This window comes from Ranitomeya variabilis, chromosome 3, assembly GCF_051348905.1.
Source record: "Ranitomeya variabilis isolate aRanVar5 chromosome 3, aRanVar5.hap1, whole genome shotgun sequence".
NCBI lineage: Eukaryota > Metazoa > Chordata > Amphibia > Anura > Dendrobatidae > Ranitomeya > Ranitomeya variabilis.
The window spans coordinates 750,929,329-750,943,155 of record NC_135234.1 but is presented as its reverse complement, the minus strand read 5'-3'; the positions used below and the strand labels follow the sequence as shown (position 1 = coordinate 750,943,155).

The window sequence follows — 13,827 nt, the reverse complement described above, 5'->3', positions numbered from 1 at the left end:
CTAAGGTGTTGTGCTGCTTGAATTTGTACCACATATCAATTGGCCCATCTTGTGTCTTTGTCGTCAAAGACCCAATGGTTGCATTTTGAGAAAATAAATATCTAACAGGATGGTGTTATCATGTCTGGTTCCAGTGCACAATGTGTCCCTCAGCCAATTCTACTCTTCTACTGTACCGGTACAAAATACAATTGAAAATTTATTTCGCCACACGTTTTAAATGCATAAAACGGTCTAGAGTACGGCAACGTCAAAAGTGATAGATCTAGGTCCCTCACTAAAAAGGGCTTTCTCTTGGGGTCCGTCTGCCGTGAGGCCAAGCAATATTTTGAATATGGCTACAAAACTCAGATATGATCCTTTTCTTCAGTGAAGTGGAAGTATGTGTTCTCAGGTTCTGCTCCATTAATCGCCTTTGGACTCCCGGAGAAAAGAGTGCAGTGCTCGGCTATGTCTTCCAATCCCATAAGCAGCGAATGGAGCGGAGGATGAGCATGAACCTCCACTCCATTCACCGCAACTCCAGGTCCCTGTTTTTGAGATCACTGGGGTTCGTCTCTGTGGTTAGAAACCCGCAATTAGCAAGCTATGGAAAATCCCTTTATGACTGGTGTCTATTAGCTTGAGTGTTGAGAGCCTACAAAGAGGGCCTCTCACTTTGAATGACCTGACCCTCTCCTGCATTACACAGTTATCCTGTTGATTTCGTTGAGCGCAATGCAGATCTTAACTTCTCCTGTGATGGTGCTATAGATGAATTCAGCATTGCCTGCCTGATTAGGTTAGAGCTAATTGTTGGGATTGTGTTATTTTTGCCTGAACCCTTCCAACATAGAGGATCCAAAGTGTACAACCCCTATTTGTTTTTCTGGATCGTGGGAGTGAGAGAAGTGAATGAGTCTAATTATGAAATGCGGAGGACGCCTCCACGAACCCTGAGAATGGTGGCGTGCTTGCTACATTTTAATAAATTCTTGATAATTAGTTGCATATGCCCAACTTGTTCTGATTGTGTTCCTATTATGACACTCCCTGGAAACTTGTATTTAATTGTGGCTACTGAGTGGTGTTATGTAGACCGGTAGCACATCATAAATCTGAGGCTCCTAGAACAATACGGGGAAAAATCTAGCATCTCCACTATTTACTCAAAATGTGTGACCGGTAGCGAGTGAGGACATCTGTATCATATAAAATCCTCCATGTTTCCAGAAATGTTTTATTTCTATGGATTGACCTTAGTGTTACAGCATTGCCAAAACATTTTACATACAGATAATGTATGTCAAACATGCTGCATAATGCGAGAGGGGGAGGAAGTTGGGTGGAGGGAAAATTCCTTATTATTAATTTTTTACATAGATAAGAACTTGTTCTCATCCATAGTCATCTCTTTCCATTATACTTAATCGAGGAATAGACCTATCAACTGGATAAAGAGGAATTTTTAGACCAGTTGAGGGTTCCACTGGAGTCCCCAACCATTGCCGGAGCGATGGACTTGTGTTCCCCGTTCTCTCCTGGCTGCAAGACCACAGGGTGGGAAGTTGAGTAGAGTAGCTGGTTGGGCGGGCATTATTAGCTTTATGGCATTGATAAACGTTTAAACGTTTTGGTACCATTGACCCAGAGTGGAACGACAGGAATGATGTATGATCATCCGATCCATTCAACTTCTCCTGGTCGCAAAACTAGAGGAGTTAGGGAGAAATAGGTCCCTCTTTCTGGCCATAAGTGGGAGTCCTGATCGGCCAATTATCACCTTTTCAGCGGATAGGTTTTATCTCATCTTGTCCCCTAGATGTAATGGGGTTGAAACATTCGTCAGGGTCTGAGGTGGGGCTGATGTGGTGACACATTCTAGTTTTAGTTTTGAGTATGTCTATAGTGCATCTTTATCTCTTTACTATTGAGTTAGTCACCTCTTTTGGATGTTAATAGGCCCTAATAGGGTTTATAGAATGTCCATAATGATTCAGCTCCACTTATCTCTTCCCTCATCTGGGACTACCCCCTCATCCATGCTCTCTATTCTACAAATGACTTTTAAGGCCCCGTCTCACATAGCGAGATCGCTAGCGAGATCGCTGCTGAGTCACAAGTTTTGTGACGCAACAGCGACCTCAGTAGCGATCTCGCTATGTGTGACACGTACCAGCGATCAGGCCCCTGCTGCGAGATCGCTGGTCGTGTCAGAATGGCCTGGACCTTTTTTTGGTCGTTGAGGTCCCGCTGACATCGCTGAATCGGTGTGTGTGACACCGATCCAGCGATGTCTTCACTGGTAACCAGGGTAAACATCGGGTTACTAAGCGCAAGGCCGCGCTTAGTAACCCGATGTTTACCCTGGTTACCAGCGTAAATGTAAAAAAAAACAAACAGTACATACTCACCATCTGTTGCCCGTCAGGTCCCCCGGCGTCTGCTTCCTGCTCTGACTGAGCCGCCGTAAAGTGAGAGCAGAGCACAGCAGTGACGTCACCGCTGCGCTCAACTCTCACTGTACGGCGGCTCAGTCAGAGCAGGAAGCAGACGGCAAGGGACCTGACGGGCAACAGATGGTGAGTATGTAGTGTTTGTTTTTTTTACATTTACGCTGGTAACCACGGTAAACATCGGGTTACTAAGCGCGGCCCTGCGCTTAGTAACCCGATGTTTACCCTGGTTACCCGGGTGCTGCAGGGGGACTTCGGCATCGTTGAAGACAGTTTCAACGATGCCGAAGTCGTTCCCCTGATCGTTGGTCGCTGGAGAGAGCTGTCTGTGTGACAGCTCCCCAGCGACCACACAGCGACGCTGCAGCAATCAGCATCGTTGTCTGTATCGCTGCAGCGTCGCTGTGTGAGACGGGGCCTTTAGACTTTCAAGACTTACAGAACTTCTTGCATAATTAGAACATCCTATTCCCATCTTTTAGACTTTTCTCGTGCTTCACCAGTTCTCCGGAATGCGCTACCCTAGACATTCAAATTAATTCCCAATCTATGCAGTTTAGGCACACCTTAAAAATACATGTTTTTGGCGATTTTATTACATTCCCTAACCGGACTTCTTTTTTCTTAGTCAATTATTTGGGGCCTAAGGGTTTCATGTTATATGTCCACAAGGTTCCCAGGCTTTTGTTAATGTTTTTGGGAATTGAATGCCCTACGACAGTAATGGATATAACTGTAGATCTTGGCGTATGATATATTTATCACTTATGATTTATTTGACACTTACATGTATAGTTCTGCCTCGCAAGCTGCAAGATGTATACGTCCATTCAGAAAGGCTTGACCTGAAAATAATTTGCTTTGTACCCCATGGTGTAGTACATGGAAATACAGCTGCCTCTTCCCCGTCCTTTTTGTTTGCATACCAAAAAAGCAATCATTTGGAAGCTTTAAGATTGTCAATTAGCGAGTAGCTCCAGGTGGCCCGCCGTAGCCATGTTCTCCCTCCCCGCCATTGTCAAGCCGGTCTTGTAGTGTTAATCTTCTTAGTGGCACTCCACACATGTAGAGTGGAGGTCCCATCGAGAAATACATAGGGTTTAGATTTACAAGCTCTCGAAAACTTGCTTTATGTCATGAATGGCTTTGACATCTGGCGGTAACTGTGGTGCTGCGAAGAGGGGAATTAAGAGATCTCCCGGCTAGTCAAGGTGAAAAGAAGGTTATACACCCCAGTGGGTTTCTATAGGCACAAAGAAAGCCGAGCTGTATTGACACAGTACTCGGTTAGACTGAAACATCCTTAAAATGTTCAGAGGGAAGAGCCGATGAAAGGAGTTGTGCTCCCCTTCATTCTGCTCTTGGAGGCCATGTAATAGAATCACATCTTAACATGGTGGCCGATGGAAAGACGAACAGGTCAACGCTCTTACCACCACCACATTGTAGTCCGCGCTGGTACAAATAACCATGTAAATTCTACTCAAATGACCCGCTTACCCAGACCATTTACCCTAGACAATGAAGAGGAATGTTTCACTCTTTCTGGAATGTTCTAGTGCTGACTAAAGTCTTAGATGAGTCCTGCAATCTTCCCCATGCATCATGTTTTGTGGTCTTTCCAGCAAGAAACTTTATTATAGGTTTCAGCCCAGCTCCAAACAAGACTTGCATTGTGTATACACAATTAGGCATAATGAAGACGTTGGACGGACCATTAAAGGACAAGTGCACCTCTTATATGACATTATGTACATTAATATTAGGTAAAAATGCAATTTTTTTATTTTTTATCTTCTATTGAACCTGATTGTTACATGTAATATGCTCCAGAGCTGCACTCACTATTCTGCTGGTGCAGTCACTGTGTACATGCATTACATTACTGATCCTGAGTTACATCCTGTATTATACTCCAGAGCTGCACTCACTATTCTGCTGGTGCAGTCACTGTATACATACATTACATTACTGATCCTGAGTTACATCCTGTATTATACCCCAGAGCTGCACTCACTATTGTGCTGGTGCAGTCGCTGTGTACATACATTACATTACTGATCCTGTACTGATCCTGAGTTACATCCTGTATTATACTCCAGAGCTGCACTCACTATTCTGCTGGTGCAGTCACTGTATACATACATTACATTACTGATCCTGAGTTACATCCTGTATTGTACTCCAGAGCTGCACTCACTATTCTGCTGGTGCAGTCACTGTATACATACATTACATTACTGATCCTGAGTTACATCCTGTATTATACCCCAGAGCTGCACTCACTATTGTGCTGGTGCAGTCGCTGTGTACATACATTACATTACTGATCCTGTACTGATCCTGAGTTACATCCTGTATTATACTCCTGAGCTGCACTCACTATTCTGCTGGTGCAGTCACTGTGTACTTACATTACTTTACTGATCCTGAGTTACATCCTGTATTATACTCCAGAGCTGCACTCACTATTCTGCTGGTGCAATCATTGTGTGCATACATTACATTACACAGTGACTCCACCAGCAGAATAGTGAGTGCAGCTCTGGAGTATAATACAAGATTTATTTTGATTCAGCCTTATATATTGGTTAATTCTATAAAGAAGAATGGTGTTCACGGCTAGACATCCCCTTTAATGTTATGACTTTGTATTACAATGTTAAATATAAAACTGTGTTTCTATGATTATTCATTTATTCATATATTATTTGATCATTTATTATTACTCATTGCTATTTTTTATGCTTTTCCAACAGGCCTCCGAGACGCTGTTCCGCATGGGTGTGACCAGAGGTTATCTGAAGCCTATTAGACACGGGGAGGTAAGCGATCTCGTGATGATACATTTATCATACAGTTACATTCCGTCACAAGACGAGGTGATGTAGAAAACAAGCAAAATGTTTCTAGTCTGGTTACGTCTGGAGGACACCTACTGCTCAAGACGAGCTGCGTCAGTGTCAGATGCAATCCATGACTTCTCAACTGCAAGTGATAAACCAAGATGTCAGAAGGTAGAAGGCTTCTTCAAGGAAGTTCTTCTAACATTATTCCTCCAGTAGTCATTGCCTTGAGTTATGGGAATAGCTGGTAATAAGCCTGGGCTGGACTGTGACTTTTGTCTTTAGATCTGTGACATTAGAAGGTTAAGTTTTTTGAGTTGTTAGGTGAAATTTTCATTAAAGTTAGCAAATTACAGGTTTATTCCCCCTAGAACTTCCCAGCAAATTTGGGGCTCTATAAACCTTGTAAGGGTTTTCCATGATTTTACCGTAGAGACATGCTGGTGGCATAGACGATCAGTGGTGGCAGAAACCGCCCATCAACACTAGGATTGGCAATCAGTATTAAATATGGCCGTACAGATTAGACTGACGGTGACCAAACCCAATGAACCCTACAGCTTGGTCCATGTGTGCAGTTGTCACGACTTTCAGTGGAATTTGTTTGGGTCAGGGCTTATTTGGTAAGTGCTATATCTTGCCGAATAAGCCCTGACCGAATCAAACTGGCTCATCTCTAGAAAGAAGGATTGGGCCTGTTGCATTTGAAAGTGCACAATCCCTTTTACTCAACATAGATAAGCTGCTGCCAGAGACATCTGTCGATTACTTTTTTTATTGCCTTTGAAGACACAAGAGTGCTTGTGTATGCGGGATGGAGTTTCGTGAGGACTAACCTTTGGTCGAAATGAAGTTTTTGGCCACCTTTCGAACGTTTAACTCCTCTGTCTTCATGAATTTTGGCTTTGTGACAAATTAACTCAGTAGCTGTATTTTTTGGAAATTTTTGTGGCTAATGTAATAAAGGGAGGCTTGGTGAATTCCCTTCCACCCACTCCCTCCTAACCGCTGACAATATGATGCCCATGTTCAGCACGATACGTGCCGCCACCTTAGGCTTCTTTCACACTTCCGTCTTCCAAATCTGCACAGGATCCGACAAGATGTTGAAATGACGGATCCTGTGCAGATTGTGGAAAACATGTGCACTGGGCCCGTCTTTCTGACGGACCCATCGAGGCTATGTGCACCTGTTGTGTATGCGTCTTCGCAGCGGTTTTCCACTGCGAAAATGCATACACAACACAAACCAGGTTAAAAAAAAAAAAAATCGCAGTATTCTCACCTACCGGCGTTCCCGCGCAGCGATGCTCCCGGCAGCTAGCGTTCCTAGTACTAACATTGCGAAATCTTGCGAAACCACGACTTCTCGCGAGATTTCGCAATGTATTACTAGGAACGCTAGCTGCCGGAAGCATCGGTGACGCTATGTGGGACGCCGGTAGGTGAGAATACTGCTATTTTCTATTTTTTGAAATTATTTTTCACATTATATCTTGTTACTATTGATGCTGCATAGGCAGCATCAATAGTAAAAAGAGAAGAGAGCGAGCGAGAATTTCCCTGATGGGAAATTCTTCCACGCATGCTCTCTTTGAAAAGATGGCATCCGTCGCTGGATTCCTGCTTTTCACAGTCAACGACGCATCCTGCACCCATAGGCTTCCATTGTAGCCAACGACGGGCAGCGCGGGATGCCGTCGCTAACCGATTTTCCGACATGCAGAAAAAACGTTCCTCTGTGCGTTTTCTCTGCCCGACGGACTGGTTTTTTTTTTACACAGGATCCAGTGCACGATGGATGAAACGTATGGCCATCTGTCACAATCCGTCGCTATTACAAGTCTATGGGAAAATGCCAATTTTTTTGCAGGATCCTGCATTCTCAAAAATCGACGGATTGTGATGGGAGCTGAAAGACGGAAGTGTGAAAGAGGCCAAAGGCTTCTTTCACACTTCCATTGTTTGGCCACCGTCGCAATGCGTCGTTTTGGAGAAAAAATGCATCCTGCAAAGTTGCCCGCAGGCCCCTTTTTTTCCCCATAGACTTGCATTAGCGACACATTGTGACGTATGGCCATACATTGCATGCGCCGTCCACTGGATGCGTCTGGTTTTGGCATCCTGTCGTTTCAAAAAAACGTTCAAGGGAACGATTTTTCGTACGTTATATCCTGTAATTTGGAGTGCGCATGCCCGGGCGGAGATCGCTATCTCCTCCCCAGGACTTTAGAAGTTGAAAAACTGCATCCGTTGCTCACGTTTGGCACAATTTCACCCACGTCCGTCAGTACGTCGCGCCGACGCTTTGTGACAGCCGAGTACCGACGGAAGTATGAAAGAAGCCTAAGCCATGGTGATGGCCGCCTCTGTAGTGCCGCAAGGTGCATACATTTTCTTCCGACTTTGATGCTACGTACCCTGCAGAATATTTATGAGCGTCCAGTCGTCCCCGCCACGCTGGCGGTGAGATCTTATCTCGCTGGTTGCACATGGGTTACACTCCTGCGGCAGTGGTCCTGACATAGGAGCACGTATGGACGGTGCCAAGAATCAATTATATCAGCCAGGTTGGCAAAGCCTCTCGTATAGCTTCCTCTCTAACCACAAAGGGAGGATTATGCGAAGCATCATGAAAACGGAATTGTTTGATGGTAACTGCAGGATTCACATGAAAGAAACAGTGTTTAGTGATACAAGTACAATGCCACTTGAGATCCGGACCTAATTATTGAAATGATACAGCCTCTAATAACAGCATGTGACCGGGCAGGAATTCTGTAGACTGAGGATGCTCCGCTGCTCTTGTATTCAGGACAGAAAGTAAACCAGTTACGATGTCTCTTGCCAAATTTTATTAGACCATTTAAGTTAAAGCATACGTGTCGTTTTAGATGACTTTTTAGAATAAATTCAGAGGCATCCGCAGTAGCATGGAAGATATCATGCAGCAGTACTGAGCAGTGTAGCTGTAAATCCAGCTCTAGGGTGAGATAAACACTTACTAGAAAGTAGCAACAAGCACTTATCGTTGTCAGACGAAACAACGCAAAGGGAATGATCAGCAACCCGATGGCTTGATGTTATTAAGACATCGATGGAGAAGACCCTGATGGACCTATCTTGGCTCAAGATCATTCTCCCTACAGATCGTTCATCCATCAAGTCTCCATGGATCGAGATCGAGACAAAGGTAGTGGGAAAAAAAGCAGCACTTGTGCCTCTTCTCCCTCTTCCTCCCCCTCTCTTATCCATAGACTTCAATAGGCAGCTGTAATCTGATCTCTCAGTTTGCTGACATTCATGTTCTTTAGCAGGAGGGATTTTTAGCAGATTTTTCAATCCTGTGTCTTATGTACTGAAATTTTTTGGCCACCCCTAGTTAGCCCTTGAGTATAGCGGGCAGGTACAGCCAGTCTCTGTAAGGCAAGCATAAGCATGGGCCACACATAGCTTGATGCTTCATATGGTTATTCGCACCTCGGCAAGTCATCAGATAGGTAACCGGATAGGTAATAACTTGCTGATTGCTGGGGTCTCACTGTTGGGATCCCCACTGATCCCAAAAACAAGGCTCTAAAATGCCTCAATTACATGGTGCAGGGCATTTGGACCACTGCTGTCTTCATTGTCTATGGGAGTGCTGCAGGGCCACAATCCCATAGACCGTGAATGACAGTGTTGGGCATATGTGGTCATTGCTCCAATTAAATGGGGCATTTCAGAGCCCAATTATTGAGAATGCTGGGGTATGTAGTGATCACCCCCATAGTGATCAGTACAGGATCACCTATCCTGTGGATATCATGACATGGGTGCGATATGGTACCCCACAAAGCTGGTTAGATGGGGTGAGGAGGAGTATGATATAGGGAAGTGTTTTGACACCAGTTTGTTTATGCTTCATAGTTTCATCGTTTTAAAGTAGAAAAAGGGCACAAATTCAATCTATACCCTAGGCCTACCATGTCAAACAAGAGGAAGGCAGAAGCCTCATGAGACAGATGCTAATTGCCCCATATTAAGGAAAAAATTCCATAGGTCACTCGGACTAGTTCCCTGGATCAAGGTCCCATCTTCAAAATGTAATATTTATATCCTGTAATTTTCATTTTTTCCCAAGAAAGACATCCAGACCCTCCTTGAACTTTTTTTTTAGTGAATTGTCCATTACATGTTTTAGCAGTGATAAAATCCACAGTCTCACAGCTCACACAGTAAAAAATGAATAGTCTCACTGCTGTACAGTAAAGAACCCATAGTCTCACTGCTCATACAGAAAAGAATCCATAGTCTCACTGCTCATACAGTAAAGAATATATAGTCGCACTGCTCATACATTGAAGAATCCATAGTCTTACTGCTCATACAGTAAAGAATCCATAGTCTCACTGCTCATACATTGAAGAATCCATAGTCTCACTGCTCGTACATTAAAGAATTCATAGTCTCACTGCTCATACATTGAAGAATCCATAGTCTTACTGCTCATACAGTAAAGAATCCATAGACTCACTGCTCGTACAGTAAAGAATCCATAGTCTCACTGCTCGTACAGTAAAGAATCCATAGTCTCACTGCTCGTACAGTAAAGCATCCATAGACTCACTGCTCGTACAGTAAAGAATCCATAGACTCACTGCTCGTACAGTAAAGAATCCATAGTCTTACTGCTCATACAGTAAAGAATCCATAGACTCACTGCTCGTACAGTAAAGAATCCATAGTCTCACTGCTCGTACAGTAAAGAATCCATAGACTCACTGCTCGTACAGTAAAGAATCCATAGTCTCACTGCTCGTACAGTAAAGCATCCATAGTCTCACTGCTCATACAATTAAGAATTCATAGTCTCACTGCTCATACAGTAAAGAATCCAGAGTCTCACTGCTCGTACAATAAAGTATTCCTTGTCTCACTGCTCATACAGTAAAGAATCCATAGTCTCACAGCTCATACATTGAAGAATCCATAGTCTCACAGCTCATACATTGAAGAATCCACAGTCTCACTGCTCGTACAATAAAGAATCCATAGTCTCACTGCTCGTACAGTAAAGAATCCATAGACTCACTGCTCGTACAGTAAAGAATCCATAGTCTCACTGCTCGTACAGTAAAGCATCCATAGTCTCACTGCTCATACAATTAAGAATTCATAGTCTCACTGCTCATACAGTAAAGAATCCAGAGTCTCACTGCTCGTACAATAAAGTATTCCTTGTCTCACTGCTCATACAGTAAAGAATCCATAGTCTCACAGCTCATACATTGAAGAATCCATAGTCTCACAGCTCATACATTGAAGAATCCACAGTCTCACTGCTCGTACAATAAAGAATCCATAGTCTCACTGCTCGTACAATAAAGAATCCATAGTATCACAGCTCATACAGTAAAGAATCCAGTCTCAGTTCTCATACAGTAAAGAATCCATAATCTCACTAATCATGCAGTAAAGAATCCATAGTCTCACAGTTCCCACAATGAATTTCTCAACAGTACCCTCCACACGCTTGGTATGGTGACCCCACGCAGTATGACACCCCAATTGTGATCCCCACACTGCCTTCCATATAGTGTAATGAGACCCACATAGTCATCCATACAGTATAATGGCCCCACATAGTCTTCTATATAGAATAATGCCCCACATAGTCCTCCATACAGTATAATGACTGCACATAGTCATCCATATAGAATAATGGCCCTCACATAGTTCTCCATGTAGTATAATGGGCCGCACATAGCCCTCCCTAAAGTATAATAGCTCCGCATAGTCCTCCATACAGTATAATAGGCCTATCAGGGTAGACTTACAAGAAGTGATCGGTGCGACCCAGTGTGATCCAACTTAGAAAAGCTGTGACAGATGCAGCACTGAATATAGGGGCAAAAGACGGGTGTTACTTTGGGTGCTGCCCAATCTTTGCAGACCAGTTTGAGTATCAGATGGTCCCTATCAAGAACCTCTCAGAGTTGGAGGTGCAAATAAGTTTGTTCTGTAGCCATGAATAGTTCTGTACCAGGCGTGTTGTGTAACCCCGCCGTGGAGTCGGAGAGCCCCCTTACATGGAGACTTCTACAGCTTTCTACTATAAGTTCTCGCTTGTTAACATATTTGCTCCCTGTCAGAGAATGGTAACGCCTGGGCCTGTCCATGACTAGTCCTGCTCTCAGCTGTCACTCACTGATAACAAGCCAAAATCTTGCAAAATGTTGGTGAATTTAATCTTAACATAAATTACAGGGCGGTATAAGGTCACCTATGATGTAATTATGGGGCTGTAAGGAAGGCGCTGCGTGCAGGATTTCTGACCTCTCGGTTGACTGTGAGCTCGGTGTATGCAGCACAGGCAGTGGCGGTGTCCGTGTATCTATTGGTTCCCGCAATCATGTGATTACCGCGAGACTGGTCATGTGATCAAGCAGTTGGATCTTAATCAACGCATTTGCCATGTTATTTAAAGAACAAGGAAGAAAATGTACCGCTCAGCTGCTGCAGCACCTCTTTTCACATAGTGTTCCTGTAAACACAAAATCTCTATTTTAGTTCCAGTGCCACCATATACCCCTTTCCTAGTTGCTGCAGAACCTCTTCTTATAGACATAGGGTTAATCCTTACACTATATGGCAGCTGCTGCAGAACCTTATTACTAGTACAGGGCCAGCTTATTCCCCCTAGCTGCTGCAGAACTACTTCTTATAGACATAGAGCTAGCTGCTGCTCTATTAGTAATGCTAGTACCAGTAAATACCCCCTTGCTGCTGGAGAACCTCTAGTCTTATACAATGCATGCCAACTGTTGCAGAACCTCTTTTAGTAGTGCTAGTACCAGCATATACCACCTAGCTGCTGCAGAACCTCTTATGCAGTGCATTACAAATGCTGCAGAACCTCTTTTAATAGTGCTAGTACCAGCATGCTAGCTGCTGCAGAATCACTTTTCATAGTACTGTGCCAGCAAATACCCCCTAGCTGCTGCATAACCTCATCTATAGACCTATGATCAGTCTATACAGTACATGCTAGCTGCTGCAGAGCCTCTTTTAGTAGTACAAGGACCAGCATATACCCCCTAGCTGCTGCAGAACTTCTTCTCATACAGTGTTCCAGTTGCTGTAGATTCTTTTCGTAGTACTAAGACCAGCATATACCCCCTAGCTGCTGCAGAACCTCTTACGCAGTTCATGCCAGCTGTTGCAGAACCTCTTTTTGTAATAGCAGGGCAAGCATATGCCTCCTAGCTGCTGCAGAACATCTTCTTATAGACACAGGGTCAGCACATTCAGTACAGCATATGCCAGTTGCTGCAGAACCTCTTCCTAAAGAGCGATGTTGCTATATGCACCATAGCACCTGCGAACCTCTTCTTAAAGCGCCAGGACCACTATATCCACCTTGGCAGCTGCACAACCTCTCTTTAAGGATCAGGTCCAGAGAAACTAAAATTAGTCATCCGACTAATGAATGTAGGATGGAGCTCATGCAAAGTGGTTTTGGGGGTCTTCCCGTCTTAGCTGCGGGTAGGATTTTACGGCCCCCTCGATTCCAGATGTTTGGATGTGAACCTGTAGCGCCGATTCTGAATAATCCTCCGGTCCCATTTGAAAAACCGTCAGTAAAATATTGTCCTTTGCTGTGGATTACATAATCCTAATAATCCAGGGAAGGGGGTGATGGCCGACCCCAGACCTATCCGCAGCGCGCCCGTTTATGGGTCACGTCTTGTTATACATTATTTTGCTTCTGCCCTTCACCCAGTGTGAATCCCGGTGTAACAGGCCAGATTATACCCCCAGGCCAGACTATACCCGGGGTTAAAGTGGCCTAGGCTAGATTATACCCCGGGTATACTTTGGCCTAGGCCAAACTATACCCCGGGGTATAAAATAGCCTAGGCCAAAGTATACCCCTCCAGGCCAGATTATACCCCCCAGGGTAAGCTGAGGGAAAGCTGCTCATTCTTCTAGGTCACAGCTCCCCCTCCCATCGGGCACTGCTCCTTTTCAAGCTCCTCCACCTCTGGTGACGCCAGGGATCTCCCTTTCTAAGCCCCACCCCCTCCCTATAGTCACATGTGACATGAAATCTTCAGCCCTGCTCGTGCCAGCTCGTTGTCTTGGCGCCTTGGATATGCTTGGAAAAGGGCTTTGTATACCTAGGGGGCACTGACGAGCACTGAGGGGTGGGTGGGGAACCCCTTTACTGGTTGCTATGGGATATAGCATGATCACTCTATCCTAGCAACACCTTGGATACGCTTGGAAAAGGGGTTTATCTATCTTGGGGGCACCATTGCAGCACTGCGGGTGGGTGGGGAAACCTTTTACTGGTTGCTATGGGATTTTACATGATCACTCTATCCTAGCAACGCCTTGAATACGCTTGAAAAAGGGGTTTATCTACCTTGGGGGCACTCTCGCAGCACTTAAGGATAGGTGGTTAACCCCTTAGGTGGTTGCTATGGGATTTTACATGACCACTTTATCCTAGCAACGGCTTGTATACGCTTGGAAAAGGGGTTTATCTACCTTGGGGGCAC

The 13,827-nt window shown here is 44.5% G+C and overlaps 1 protein-coding gene across 1 annotated transcript in view; it reads left to right on the top strand.

Moving 5' to 3' along the window:
* TMEM135 (transmembrane protein 135) overlaps window positions 1–13,827 on the top strand; it is a 369,074-nt gene that overhangs the window by 205,692 nt on the left and 149,555 nt on the right. Inside the window, exon 5 of the mRNA XM_077298574.1 lies at window positions 5,195–5,260. Within this exon, the coding sequence (XP_077154689.1) occupies window positions 5,195–5,260 (66 nt within the window). The remainder of the gene's footprint in view (window positions 1–5,194; window positions 5,261–13,827) is intronic.